General features: G+C 41.6%; 1 protein-coding gene across 1 annotated transcript; it reads right to left on the bottom strand.

Moving 5' to 3' along the window:
• Nucleotides 1–282: 282 nt before the first annotated feature.
• Nucleotides 283–9,416, bottom strand: LOC137085255 (protein NLRC3-like). Its single transcript, XM_067451808.1, has 4 exons — nt 9,070–9,416; nt 2,482–2,595; nt 2,111–2,206; nt 283–2,002 (listed from the first exon to the last, which is right to left on the bottom strand). Exons 2-4 carry the CDS (start codon nt 2,547–2,549, stop codon nt 283–285), a joined length of 1,884 nt encoding a protein of 627 aa, XP_067307909.1. The 5' UTR covers nt 2,550–2,595; nt 9,070–9,416.
• Between the last annotated feature and the right edge of the window lie 4,365 nt (nt 9,417–13,781).

Below are 13,781 nucleotides of genomic sequence, written 5' to 3' on the forward strand. Positions count from 1 at the left end.
TCTCATGAATGTGAATGTGTGCAAAGGATTGTGGGTGATTGAGCTGAATTAAAGATGCGAAACGAAGGATCCTTCAAACTGAGACGACCTTCAGAGGCGCTTGATGACGTGGCCGTCGAGATCTGCAGCCTTACTAGGACAAAGCCTCCGTTTGAGAAACACCCGCAAATTATGAACAATATCCCAGAAATCAATCTGTGCCCCGTGATTTAAACACCTCTGATCTCTGTGTTTCTCTTTGGTCATAATGTTTTAGACTTTAAGGCTTGAACTCAGTGTTACTTACTCATCATTTCCGTATCCAATTAATCCGCTCAGGTCAAACTTCTGCATCGTCTGCTCTGAGGACAACAACACAAAAACTAAAGCTGACCACTGAGATGAGGCGAGTTTCACAGCACTTAATCCTCCACCCCTCGTATGAGGTTGAGCTTCGTTCACCAGTGAAAGATCACCCAGTTCATTCAGACAGTGAAACAGATTGATGTATTTATCTGGAGAGGGATTCTCACTGATCTTTTCTTTAATATAGTCGACTGTTTTCTTATTGTTGTGAGAGCTGTTTCCTGTCTGTGTCTTCAGTTCTTGTAAGAGTCTCTGATTAGACTCCACAGACAGACCCAGAAGGAAACGAAGGAAAAGGTCCAGATGGCCATTTTTACTGTCTAAAGCCTCATCCACAGCTCTCTGATGGAGATCAGATAGTGAAGCTGTCGCTCCATTAGTTGGTTTGGTGATCTGGTCAAACACATTGATGTTCTTGTTTATTAAGGAGAGATGCACATATAGAGCCGCTAGATGTTCCTGAAGGCTCAGATGAACAAAGCAGAAGACTTTCCCCTGATACAAGCCCAACTCCTCTCTGAAGATCTGAGTGCACAATCCTGAGTACACTGATGCTTCTGTCACATCAATGCCACACTCTCTCAGGTCTTCCTCATAGAAGATCAGGTTTCCTTTCACAAGCTGCTGATACGCCAGTTTCCCCAGTTTGACAATCATGTCTTCATCTTTCACTTTCTTCTCATAGTCCTTCTCATGTTTGATGTTGGTCTGAAGGATCAGGAAGTGTGTGTACATTTGAGTGAGATTCTTGGGAATCTCTCCACTCATCATCTTCTCCAGAACAGTGGCTGAGATCCAGCAGAAAACTGGGATGTGACACATAATAAAGAGGCTCCTTGATGACTTCAGGTGTGAGATGATCCTGTCAGCCAGACTCTGATCACTGATTCTCTTCCTGAAGTATTCCTCCTTCTGTGGGCGACTGAAGCCTCGTATCTCTGTCACTCGATGGACACACTCAGAGGGGACGAGATCAGCTGCTGCGGGTCTGGAGGTGATCCAGATGAGAGCCGAGGGAAGCAGATTCCCCGCAATGAGGTTCGTCAGCAGCTCGTCCACTGAGGCTGATTCAGTCACATCACACAACCTCACATCGCTCTGAAAATCCAGAGACAGACGACACTCATCCAGACCGTCAAAGATGAACAACACTTTATACTGATCACTGGATATTTCCATTTCTTTGGTTTCAGGGAAAAAGACATGAAGAAGCTCTGAAAGACTGAGTGTTTTGTCCTTCATCAAGTTGAGCTCTCTGAAAGGAAGTGGAAATATGAGCTGGACGTCCTGATTCTGTTTCCCTTCAGCCCAGTCCAGGATGAACTTCTGCACAGAGACTGTTTTTCCAATACCAGCGACTCCCTTTGTCAGCACAGTTCTGATGGGTTTGTCTTGTCCAGGTAAAGGTCTAAAGATGTCACTGCATTTGATCGCTGTGTCCTCTGTTTCTGCTCTCCTGGACTGTGTCTCAATCCGTCTCACCTCATGCTCATTATTGATCTCTCCACTTTCACTCTCTGTGATGTAGAGCTCTGTGTAGATCTCATTCAGGAGTGTTGGGTTTCCCTGCTTTGATATTCCCTCACACAAACACTCAAACTTCTTCCTCAGATTTGATCTCAATGTGTAGAGGACTTCAGCAGCTTTAGAGTCATGGCTGTAAGATTAAAATACCACATTACACAAGTTAGAGAATTAAATTGAGTGATGTGTGATGTCATTGCAGCTCCTAAAATTAAACCACAATAAAAGTCCCACATTTTACCTGAATCCAGGACACATGCTTTCATTAAAGTCTTGAGGTTGAATCTCAGGCGTGAACACAGTTTTGTTTTTAACTGGTCTGGATTGAAGATTTGACCTTAAATCAGAATGAAGAGGGTAAAGAATCAGACACACTGATATTGATGTAATCGTGTCATTAACTGAGTAACAGACCAACAGCTTTTACAGTGTGTGAATGTATTAACAATACAATACATAGAGCTTTACACAAGAGCACAATGATCATCATTAATAGACTGAAACTTACAGGATCTGGACTCATTACACTGCTCTGTGTTAATAACAACTTCAAATCAAATATTAAGATCAAGATAAAATACTATAAACATAGCTTTAATAGAGATGATATACCTGAGATCAGGCTGTGTGTCTCCACTCTTAAACACTATTGGGTCATCAATAGAGCAGTCACTCTTCATAGACACACAGCTGGACTCTGGGTTTGAGCTCTTCTGCTGGACTGAACTGGAACAGAGAACAGATTCAGTTTAATCCTTTAGATTACTGGGATCATTCTTTGAGAGGAACCATATTATTACAAACGCATTCATCTTTCATCAAAAACACTGAGTGTTGTAACTCTTTTGCTGTACTGTCTGTAACTCAGTGGTGTTTCACTCTCACAAACTTTGATGACAATATTTTTGAGATATAACTTTACAAATGATAAGCATGATTTAAAAAAATTAACCAAAGCTGAATATTAGGAATTCAAAATAAAGTAATTCAAAACAACTAGAGGTTGACCGATATATTGGGCTGATATTTGTCATTTTTAATATATCTGCAGCAGCTGATATCTGTGTTTAGTAGTGCAGATTAAAATCAGGCACATCTGTGGGCAGCCCTGTGTCAGGGCTTTCCGTTGTCCGATAATTTCTGGGAATTGGCCAGGGAAAAAATTAAATGTCCAACAAAATTGTCAGATTAAAACTGCCTCTTATCGATACGGTAAGCCTGCGACGTGATGCCCTCGCTGTCATGACAGCGCTCCGTGGCTATGGAGGATTGCAATTCTCCACAGCCTGCGAAGTCCTCATATGTGATTTCAGCAAAATGTATCTAGAGCGCACCAAGCTCGCCAAGATAGCCTGTGTAATCCCTGTCTCGAGTGTTCCTGCAGAGAGGGGGGTTCTCGCTGCAGAATCAGATAAAGCAACGGCGTTAAAGCTACACTGTGAATTAGTTCTTTTAACACTATTACTTAGTTCTTTCAAAAATATATGTGCTCATTAATGTATATTTACTTCTTTCTAGTAATAAAGTATTCTCGTAATTTTATAATATACCATTGAAAATACATACGGGTGAGGGTTCGGATGGCGGTCGCCATGTTGCTCCTCCATCTTGAAAGTACATTTGCCAAAGAGGGACATACCCGTAAATTCAAGCTTCGCTTTTCATGTTTTAATACTCGATGGCACCGTGTCGAATGTGAAGAGGAGGATTGCTTGAGGCTGCTATATGATGATGGAGGATCACTCTTAAGCCCCTTTCACACTGCACGTCAGACCTGCAATATTCCCGGAGCATTGCCGGGTCGCCTTCTGTGTGAAAGCAACCACGTCCCGGAATTGATTACCGAATTCGACCCGGGGACCTTAACATTGCGGGATATGTATCAGAGTCGCCAAGGAAGCAGAAAAGAGAATTAAGACGGCAACGCAATGGGCAAATCAACAAGACAAAAGTAAATATTGGAGTGGCCTTTCCAAGATGGAAAGAGCTCATGAGGAGCAACGATTTTAAAAAGAACGCCGATGTTGCCTGCTTTCTTCTCGACAGGTAATATTAATTCAGCCTATTTGTGTATATTGGAAGTTTTATTGTTGCTTGGCTAATTATATCATGGTGTGCTGTGCATAACACTAGAACAACGTCTAGGATAGTTTTCCTTTGCGTTAATGATGAAAAAGTATTGTTTACCTTATAACATAAATCCGTGTTCTATGACGGATAACATGAGATTAATATTTTAATTGCATTATAATTTGTTTGCCTTACAATGTCGTATAATATTTACATTTACATTTATGCATTTAGCAGACGCTTTTATCCAAAGCGACTTACAACTCAGGAGAACAGGAAGCGATCCGTCAAGAAGAGGCAACGAAACACAAAAAGTGCCCTAAATACCAAGATTTGTACACTGCTCAGAGTAGCAAAGACCAGAAAAGGAAAGAAGAAAGGAGAAATAGAGGGGGAAAGATTTTTTTTTTTTTTTTTTATGTAAGATTAAGTGCTCATGGAAGAGATGAGTTTTTACCTGTCTTTTGAATGAAGCGAGGGATTCTGTTGTGCGTATGGAGGACGGAAGATCGTTCCACCAACCCGAAACAATGAAAGAAAAAGTTCGAGAGAGGGATTTCATGCCTCTCTGTGATGGTACCACAAGCCTTCGCTCATTAGTTGAGCGAAGGCTTCTGGTGGGTGTGTAGACGCGTAGGAGTGAGTCGAAGTATGCGGGTGCTGCGCTTGTGGAAGATCCATGAGCAAGAGTCAGGGCTTTGAATTTGATCCGGGCAGCGAGTGGTAGCCAATGCAGAGAGATGAATAGAGGTGTTACATGAGCCCTTTTGGGCTCATTGAATACAAGACGTGCTGCAGCGTTCTGGATCATTTGCAGCGGTTTGATTGCACAAGATGGAAGTCCAGCCAGAAGCGCATTGCAATAGTCAAGTCTAGAAATGACCAGGGCTTGGACAAGAAGCTGTGTTGCATGCTCCGTAAGGAACGGTCTGATTTTCCTGATGTTGTGCAATGCAAACCTGCATGACCGAGCCGTCTTCGAGATGTGGTCTTTGAAGGACAGCTGGTCATCAAAGATTACTCCAAGATTTCTGACCGACCCTGAAGGAGTAATCAAAAATGAACCTAGCTGGATGGTCAAATCATGTTGTATGGTGGGGTTAGCAGGGAAAACAAGCAGCTCAGTCTTTGCTAGATTGAGCTGCAGGTGGTGTTTTTTCATCCATGCCGAGATGTCCGCCAGACAGCTTGAGATTTGTGCAGCTACTCTGGGATCATCTGGTTGAAATGAGAGGTAGAGCTGTGTGTCATCAGCATAGCAATGATATGAGAGACCATGTGCCTGAATGATGGCTCCCAGTGATGTAGTGTAAATGGAGAAGAGGAGAGGTCCAAGCACTGAGCCCTGAGGAACCCCCGTGGTCAGTTGATGTGTTTTGGATACCTCTCCTCTCCAGGCAACCTTAAAAGACCTACCTGTGAGATAGGACTCAAACCAGTGGAGTGGAGTCCCTGTGATGCCCAGTAATGAGAGGGTGGACAGAAGAATCTGATGATTCACAGTGTCAAAGGCAGCAGACAGATCAAGGAGGATGAGGACTGATGATTTGGATGCCGCTTTAGCCAGCCGCAGGGCTTCAGTAACTGACAGTAATGCCGTTTTAGTTGAGCGGCCCTTTTTGAAGCCTGACTGGTTTACGTCCAGTTGATTAGACTGTGAGAGGAAAGATGAGACCTGGTTGAAAACAACTCTTTCAAGTGTTTTCGCAATGAATGGTAGGAGAGAAACAGGTCTGTAGTTCTCTACAAGTGATGTGTCTAATGTGGGTTTTTTTAGCAGTGGGGTTACCCGAGCCTGCTTGAATGTGGTGGGGAAGATGCCGGTGGAGATAGATGTGTTGATGATGTGTGTGAGTGCTGGTAAGAGTATAGGGGAGATGGCTTGTAGGAGATGTGAGGGGATGGGATCTAGAGGGCAGGTAGTGGGATGGCTGGAGAGGAGAAGCTTAGATACTTCGTCCTCAGTGAGTGTAGAGAAGGAGGAGAGAAGATGTTTGGCTGTGGATGTGGCTGATTCAAAAGTGTGTGTGTGTGGAGGTGTGAACTGTCTGCTGATGAGTGTGGTTTTGTTTGTGAAAAAATTGGCAAGATCGTCTGCAGATAGAGAGGTGGTGGGAGGTGGTGGAGGGGGACAGAGGAGAGAGGTGAAAGTTCTGAAAAGTGTGCGTGAGTCTGAGGTGCTGTTGATTTTGTTGTGAAAATATGAGGATTTAGCTGTATGGACGTCCTGTGAGAAGGAAATGAGCAGAGATTGGTACTTACTCAGGTCAGATGGTTCGTTTGATTTGCGCCATTTTCTCTCTGCTGCCCTAAGTTTGGTCCGGTGTTCACGAAGAACATCAGATAACCAAGGGCTAGAGGGAGTAGCGCAAGCTGGCCTAGAAGACAGAGGGCAGATAGTATCTAGACAAGTGGTTAAAGTGCAACAAAGTGTCTGTTGCAGTGTTGACATCCATAGAGGAGAATTGTGTGGGTGACGGAAGAGAGGATGACACAACGGAGGAGAGGTGAGAGGGAGAAAGAGAATGCAGGTTTCGTCTGAAACTAACTGGTAGAGGAGGTGGAAGCATATGAGTAGTGAGATGTAGATTAAATGTGATGAAGTAGTGATCCGAGAAGTGTAAGGGTTTGACCAAAGTGTTTTCTGTAGTGCAGTTGCGTATGTAGATGAGGTCAAGTTGGTTGCCAGATTTGTGCGTGTGTGAGGTAGTAAGAAGTTTGAGATCGAATGAGGATAGAAGGGAGTGAAAATCTGTAGCATACGGTTTGTCCAGGTGGATGTTGAAATCACCAAGGATTACAAGTGGGCTGCCATCCTCAGGTAATGAGGACAGCAGCACATCTAGTTCCTCAACAAAGGTGCCCAATTGACCTGGAGGGCGGTAAATGACTACAAGATGGATTTTAGCAGGAGCTGTAACTGTAATAGCATGGTATTCAAAGGAGTTGTTATTACAGAGAGAGGTGTGGGTTGAGAATTTCCAATTGTTTGCGATAAGGAAACCTGTGCCTCCACCTCTGCCAGTGTGGCGAGGGGTGTGTGAGAAGGAGAAATTGTTAGAAAGAGCAGCAGGAGTTGCTGAGTCTTCTGGACGGATCCAGGTCTCAGTCAAGGTCAAGATATTCAGATTGGAATGAGTGGCGAAGGCTGGAATGAAGTCAGCTTTGTTTACAGCTGACTGACAATTCCATAGACCCAGAGAAAAGGAGGGAGGGATATTAGTAAGAGGAAGGAATAGGACGCAGATTAGCAGTGTTGTGCTGCCGTCTGCGTCTGATAGTGGAGCGAGGGGTAGAAATAGTGGGTATGTATTTAAAGCACATTGTGAGAAAAGAGAGAAGGAGAAAGAGGATAGAGAAATAAATAAATACTTAAGTGCGTTCTCGGTGTTCGTTCTACGGTGGAGTCGATCTTAGGTCGAGTCGAAAAAGATGTCTTTACACGAGGCGGCTGAACACGAGGGCTGAACGCTCCCGCTGATGCTACCGCGACAGCGCTGACACGCTTATTAAATACACACTGATCACTACTTGAGTGAGAGCAGGTGTGGACGCTTTTATCAATCAATCTAATCAACGCAACGGTCTGCCAACGACTCAAATCGAAACCAAACTATCACTCACTACCTGTGCTAAAAGCCAACAATTATTATTTAATAACGGCTGGTGATTGCGTACAGCGTGCTTCAAACTGCCCTGGTTAAAGTGCAATTTGTGAGTAGCTCCCGGAACAAAGTTATGAATAAAAAGAATAAGTGCAGAAACGAAATGTATCTTCCTTCTAGTAATTAATACACCAAGCAATACAGCAAATACAGAGTATTTCGGATAGACTTACTTGCGATTTGAGCTCCTTCTCTGACCGACGCGCTTCTCCTCGCTTGGTTTGGTTGATTGACGCCAATCAGCAAAAATGGTTGATTGACGCCAATCGGACGTTCATGTTTTTTTTCCGTCTATTTGAAAGTTAGGCTAATAAACATGCTGCATATACGGCCTGATTATGTCATTTTTTTGAGTTACATAAACTCAATATACAGAATAACGATAGCACTGATAAAAGTTACTTTACTAAGATTAGCTTGCATTAGTCTGGGAACCTGATGGCTGATTTTAGCAATGAAATGGTAAAAAATAACAAAAACGTAAAACTATTATTCATTTTACAAAGTATTATTTAATCATAGATCATTTGGCAAATTAAATAACTGCAAATTATAATAGTTTTCAAAAGTAACCTCATCACTTGAAGCAACACTCACCGAAGAGGTCGAACAGGAAGCCATGACTAAATCGACCACCGTAGGAGTTAAAACAAAATCGAAATTGAGAGGAACAGAAACTATTATTCACTGGATGGTCATATACCTTTTCATCACTAGATGGGGGAAAATATCACACAGTGTAGCTTTAAGCATTAGATTAAAGCGCTCGTCTGTGTGGAGACTGATAACAGCGGCAACGAGCGCCTGATCGCCTCTAACAAACGAATGAAATGATACTCTTCTAGTTAACCAGAGATGTTTTGTTTGTATTAGTTAGGTTCATCCGTGAAGCAAGATGTTTTAAAAAGTGGTGGGGACATGTCCCACCCGTCCCACCCGCAAATTACGCCTATGTAGAAACCATAGATTAAAAAATTGGTTGATTGACGCCAATCGGACGTTCATGTTTTTTTTCCGTCTATTTGAAAGTTAGGCTAATAAACATGCTGCATATACGGCCTGATTATGTCATTTTTTTGAGTTACATAAACTGCTTTCAGTTTTCCTCAACTTTACTAATTAAGAGGCGATATTTGACCGGCATATCATCAAAATGTCCGGAAAACGAAACCTCTGCCGATCACTTTGACCGGCACCATTTCTAGCGGAAACTCTGCCCTGTGTTCTTGGTGCGGTGGAACTGCTGCTACATGTGAAGGACCCCAAGCCAAAACTTTTGGAAGATTCAACATCAGTCCTAGAAGACAAAGCTTAAATTCTGATATTTCAAAGTCCTGTAGCCATATATTTCCTATGTTTGACTTGTAAACTATGAAGTGCTGCTTCACTTAGTGAAAGAAAAAACAAATAGCATAGAACCGTCAGAAAGTGGCATAGTGCTACAGCTGGTAGAAGGTTTGCTTACTTGCAGTTTACTTCAAGGACTGTATATCAGCAGCTTGCTTGCTAACATATTAGCCCAAATGTTATAAGTTCTGTTTTATTTTTCCTGTTTTGGAGTCGGAGAATTTCCCTCTGTGAGTGGGGGTGGAGAAGACAACAGTTCGATTAATCCTCGATATAATGCTTACGCACTAAGCGTAATGCTGTGCATGCTGCTGTTTACAGTCAGTGACTGACAGGCTTGGAGGATCGGAGAGAAGTGGAGTGAGAAAAAGGAGTGATAGTGAAGAAAACTCAGCGCTCACGACCAGCTCGGAGGACACAGATATCGTTGACAAGAAACTTCCCTCAACTTCAGTGGTTTGGAGATATTTTTGTATAAAATAGACTTGACAGCTTACTGGAGTTCCTCAACTAGCTCCTGAACCAGGGGCGGAGCCAGACGATGTAAACATTCGGGGCTTAGCCCATGCTCCCCCGGGGAGACTTTTTTTCCCATTTACATCAGCTAAATGCACTATTTTTCAGGCTTTTTGAAAGAATATAGAATGCCTAAAAATCTATATACTATCTGGGAAAATTATGTTACTCAGTAAAAAAATAAATAAAATAAAAAAATCACCCAGTAGAGCCTACAACCTGTTTTGTATTTCTCCAGCTGTAGTGAATCCAAAACACCAAAAATGTTAAGGATGACTAATTTTCACCCCTGGCAAATAAAAAAAGGCAACCATTATCTGACTATTTTTAAGTTAGCCTGCATAGGTAAAATTGGAATTTGGTGTAAACATCATTATTAATCTTTAGAGTCCAGTTTGATTTACTTTGTGCTTAGCTGACAATTTTGCTACATCAGAATCAATGACCAATCAGATGTGGTTTTCGGCTGCAAACTTTCCCAGTTGGTTAGTTCTACAAAGGAAATGCCCATATTTGGATTAGACAGCTCTGTGTGTGAGACTGAGAGCTTTATAATGACACCAGGCATGACATGCTTCTGTGAATGGAGACGGAGCTCGCGTTAGAATAACTTTGGATGATTTCAGGTAGAAATCTAAAGGCGCACGGTGACAAAATATAATGAAATAACCACCTTAAATGTGTAATGTTGCCTTTTTTATTTTGACATGAAAGCTTGCATGTTGCCCAAAATCTCAAAATTTATGTCGTGTCTCGCCTTAATAAGTAACATCTAACGTTAACTCTAGCCAGCCAGCAATACAGTCATGCAACTCAAGAGTTACAACAGCGGATTCACAAACCTGTAACGCTTTCTTCTGACGCAGAATCTCTATCTGGCCAGTGAGGTTTAGTGTTCCTTTTAAAAAATGTGCAGTGCCCATGTTAACTATAGTTAACTACGGCGCCGGTGAAATACAAAAGCCCGCCAATCCCTGATGACAATGGCGAAGAAGAAGATGTATATTCTTCTTTGTTAGTTTTTATTGGCAGTTGGCCTTGGCAAACAAGCTGAGTGATGTGCGCTGCATTGCCGACCGCCACACACACGGAGCTTTTGTTTCATTTTTTGCCGCTCCAGTCTGAAAGACTGAGAGGAAATGAAGCAACGTTTAAGTATTTATTTATTTTTTAACTAAAAGATTTGTGGCTTTTGACAAAACATTCGGGGCTTAAGCCCAATTAGCCACCCCCCCTGTCCTGAACTTTGTAGGCTACTCTCTCCCGGCCAGCCCACTGTTGATGAGGTGTGTGTGTGTGTGTGTGTGTGTGTGTGTGTGTGTCTGTCGGTTAGATGTGTGGGGGACTAATCCACTGTGAGGCAAGAGAGACGGGACTCAAAATGTTTCTAAAGTTAAAACACATTTTTTTGCCCGTTTGCGTTTTGTTTTACTACTTACACAATTAAGTATAATTATATTATTGATATATAGTGTCGAGTAAAAAACTGCTGACCACAGTTACGATTTTTCTTTTCATTTTATTTATATTGTCTGTGTTATTATTTATAAGGTTTGGCATGCTGACCAGAAAGATTTTTTTTAATATTTTTTTTATTGACAAACATTATCTTTAAAACACTTTGACTTTCCGTTTGCAGTCAGCAGAGCCAAATGTTATATCATTTCAGTTCTAGATTTGACTATGGATATTTATTTTTTATATTCTATTTATATTAATAATATTCTACTCTTTTAATATTGCTTTTATTAGTAATAAATAAATCGACCTCAGTTTTATAAACTGTTCACCTGTTTGGGAAGTGTTTGTCATGTTTTGACAATAAAGGATAGTTTTAAACAACAGTTAACTGTCTATTTTCTACATCTTTCACACATGATCAAAAATATGCCTTTAAACTTTAAAGAAATAAAGGTTTTACATTTATCGTGATATTTATCGATATCTACTAATATGGAAAATTATATTGTGATAATTTTTTGGGGGCCGTATAGCCCAGCCCTTATGGGCATGTTTATCATTATTCTGTTAGGACTATATCTTTAATAACATAGATGAGAATCATTATTGAAAAAAAATCATAAAAAACATAGCATAAATAAAATAAAAAAACTTTTGCCTGTTCATGTCTTTTACATTTTCTCAATAAATGATTTCTGTTGTCCTCTACAGAGCAGAGGATATAGCAAACAACATACATTTTTTTAACCCAAAAATATCCATTTGTTTTTTATGCTTCAAACAATGTAATGACCTTAAAAAAAAATCTAAATTCACAAAACCTTTTTTTTCTGGTTCTCAGGAAGATGAAAACTTCAAGATATTAGCCTTAAAAACCAGCTGGCCCTGACCTCTAAATATTTATTATATAAAAAGTAGAGGTGGGCATAGAGTAATTTTTTTAAAATCTGGATTAAACTAGATTCATTTTGGAATTAATATAGATTAATCTAGATTAAAATGGCTCATCTGAATTCTGTCGAAGGCTTTCAGAATGTGTGTGCTACCCAAATAATAGGTGTGTTTTCATGGAGAACTGCAATCGTTCCAATCCGAATGAAAATGCTCCATATAAACACCTCAATCGGAATAAAAATGCCCAAACCGAATGGAACTGTAATCGGTTTGAGAGGGGTGGATAAACCTTTTCATGAACCGATCAAACAAAGAATTTCACCATGTAAACGACCGATTACTTTTGAGTGTGTGTTGATGTGACGTGATATACCTCGCGCGCCTTCACTACTGAAAAGTGCGCGGCGCTCAAACCTGGCTATAATGTTGAGAGGAAAGTTAATTTTTCTGAGCGGTAAACTTTTTATTTCGTAAGAAGTTATGAAGATAATGTTGGAATAATGACACAGACATAGCCTGGCTACACTCATCATGACAGCGTTTGTCCAACTCACTTTTTACTTCAACTGCGCCTGACAGAAGAATTTATTTTTCAGAGATGTTTATTACACTTTACAACCAATAAATAGCTTTTATAAAAGCGTATAAGTCCTGGTGGTCGATGAGAGTAGCTATGGCGACCGGTAACTCATTCCAGCTGCTGGAGAGGACGGAGGTTTAGATAACGTCTCATGTAAACAGTCCGCTGAATTTTTCATGTGGAATGACAAAAAAAGTGTGGGTTTAGGCGTTACTCGAGACTGGAAGAACTCCTACAGTAAACTAATTCTGCATTGCACAAGGTGCAGACAACCTTAAGCCGGGAGCACATGGTGCGATTTTGGCCCCGATTTGGCCGTCTAAGAAAAATTTAGCAAATCCTAAAAGATTCCTCTGATCCTAGGCTAAAATCTGAAGTCTCTGATCGTTAGTTTGACATGTTCACCGGCAGCTGATTAATGAGCGCTGCGATCAAATCTTACCTCAGATGAAATTCTGGCAGTGTTAGAAGATTTGCCGCACAATCCTGCAGTGTGACTTCTATGACGATCGTCGATGCCTTGACTATCGTACAGTCTGACATTAATGATAACCGAGATCCTACAGTGTGACATGGCTTCAACAGGGATTATGGTCGTACAGTCTGACAAGCAACATTCGCAAAGGATTTTGAAAAGTCGCACAGTGTGCAGGACCCTTTAGTCTTGTCAAGGTTTCCATTGGGAAGCTTCTTAAAAATACATTTTCCCTGAAGCAAACCCTGCGGCTTCATAGCTGCATCCGTGTCTGCACATGACGTTTAATGTGGAGGTAATTCCACAGTAGGCATATACACAGGTTTGAAGACTCGTTCTCGCCCCCTACAGTGCAATTCGGCTACATCCGCACTAAAATATCAAAGTGAAAGTGATCATAGCTTGCGTAGTATAGACCCAGCTCCCAACCCAACTTCGAGAATAGATTAACTGCAATATTTCTTTTTTTAAACGCCCGATAAGAGTCCCACATTAACGCAGCACGTTAACGCCGATAACAGCCCACCACTAATAAAGACCCATATCGGGCGATCTCTAAAAACAACTATAGTCTGTAGTGTGGTGTGTTGGACATCGGCTGTGGCTGGATGTAACCGATCGGCGAGAGAAGCCGCGTGCAGGAGCTGCAAACGGAGACGTGAAGTCAGACACTTTCTGCTTCCCGTAGCGTCGCCCGCAAGGTTTTACTGTTATAAAAGCTGATTAGTGAGCATTAGTGGAGCTGAAGATTTCAGAATAAACACGAAACACACATGACCGCTGTCATGTGGTGAATCTGACCAATCGTGGGACAGCTGTGTCGTCATCAGAGCTCGTGCATCGCTCTGGAGAAGCTGTGGAGAATGAACCGGCCGCTGCTCTCAAATCGCTCTCGCGGTGCTTT

The sequence above is a fragment of the Pseudorasbora parva genome, chromosome 8 (genome assembly GCF_024679245.1).
Source record: "Pseudorasbora parva isolate DD20220531a chromosome 8, ASM2467924v1, whole genome shotgun sequence".
NCBI lineage: Eukaryota > Metazoa > Chordata > Actinopteri > Cypriniformes > Gobionidae > Pseudorasbora > Pseudorasbora parva.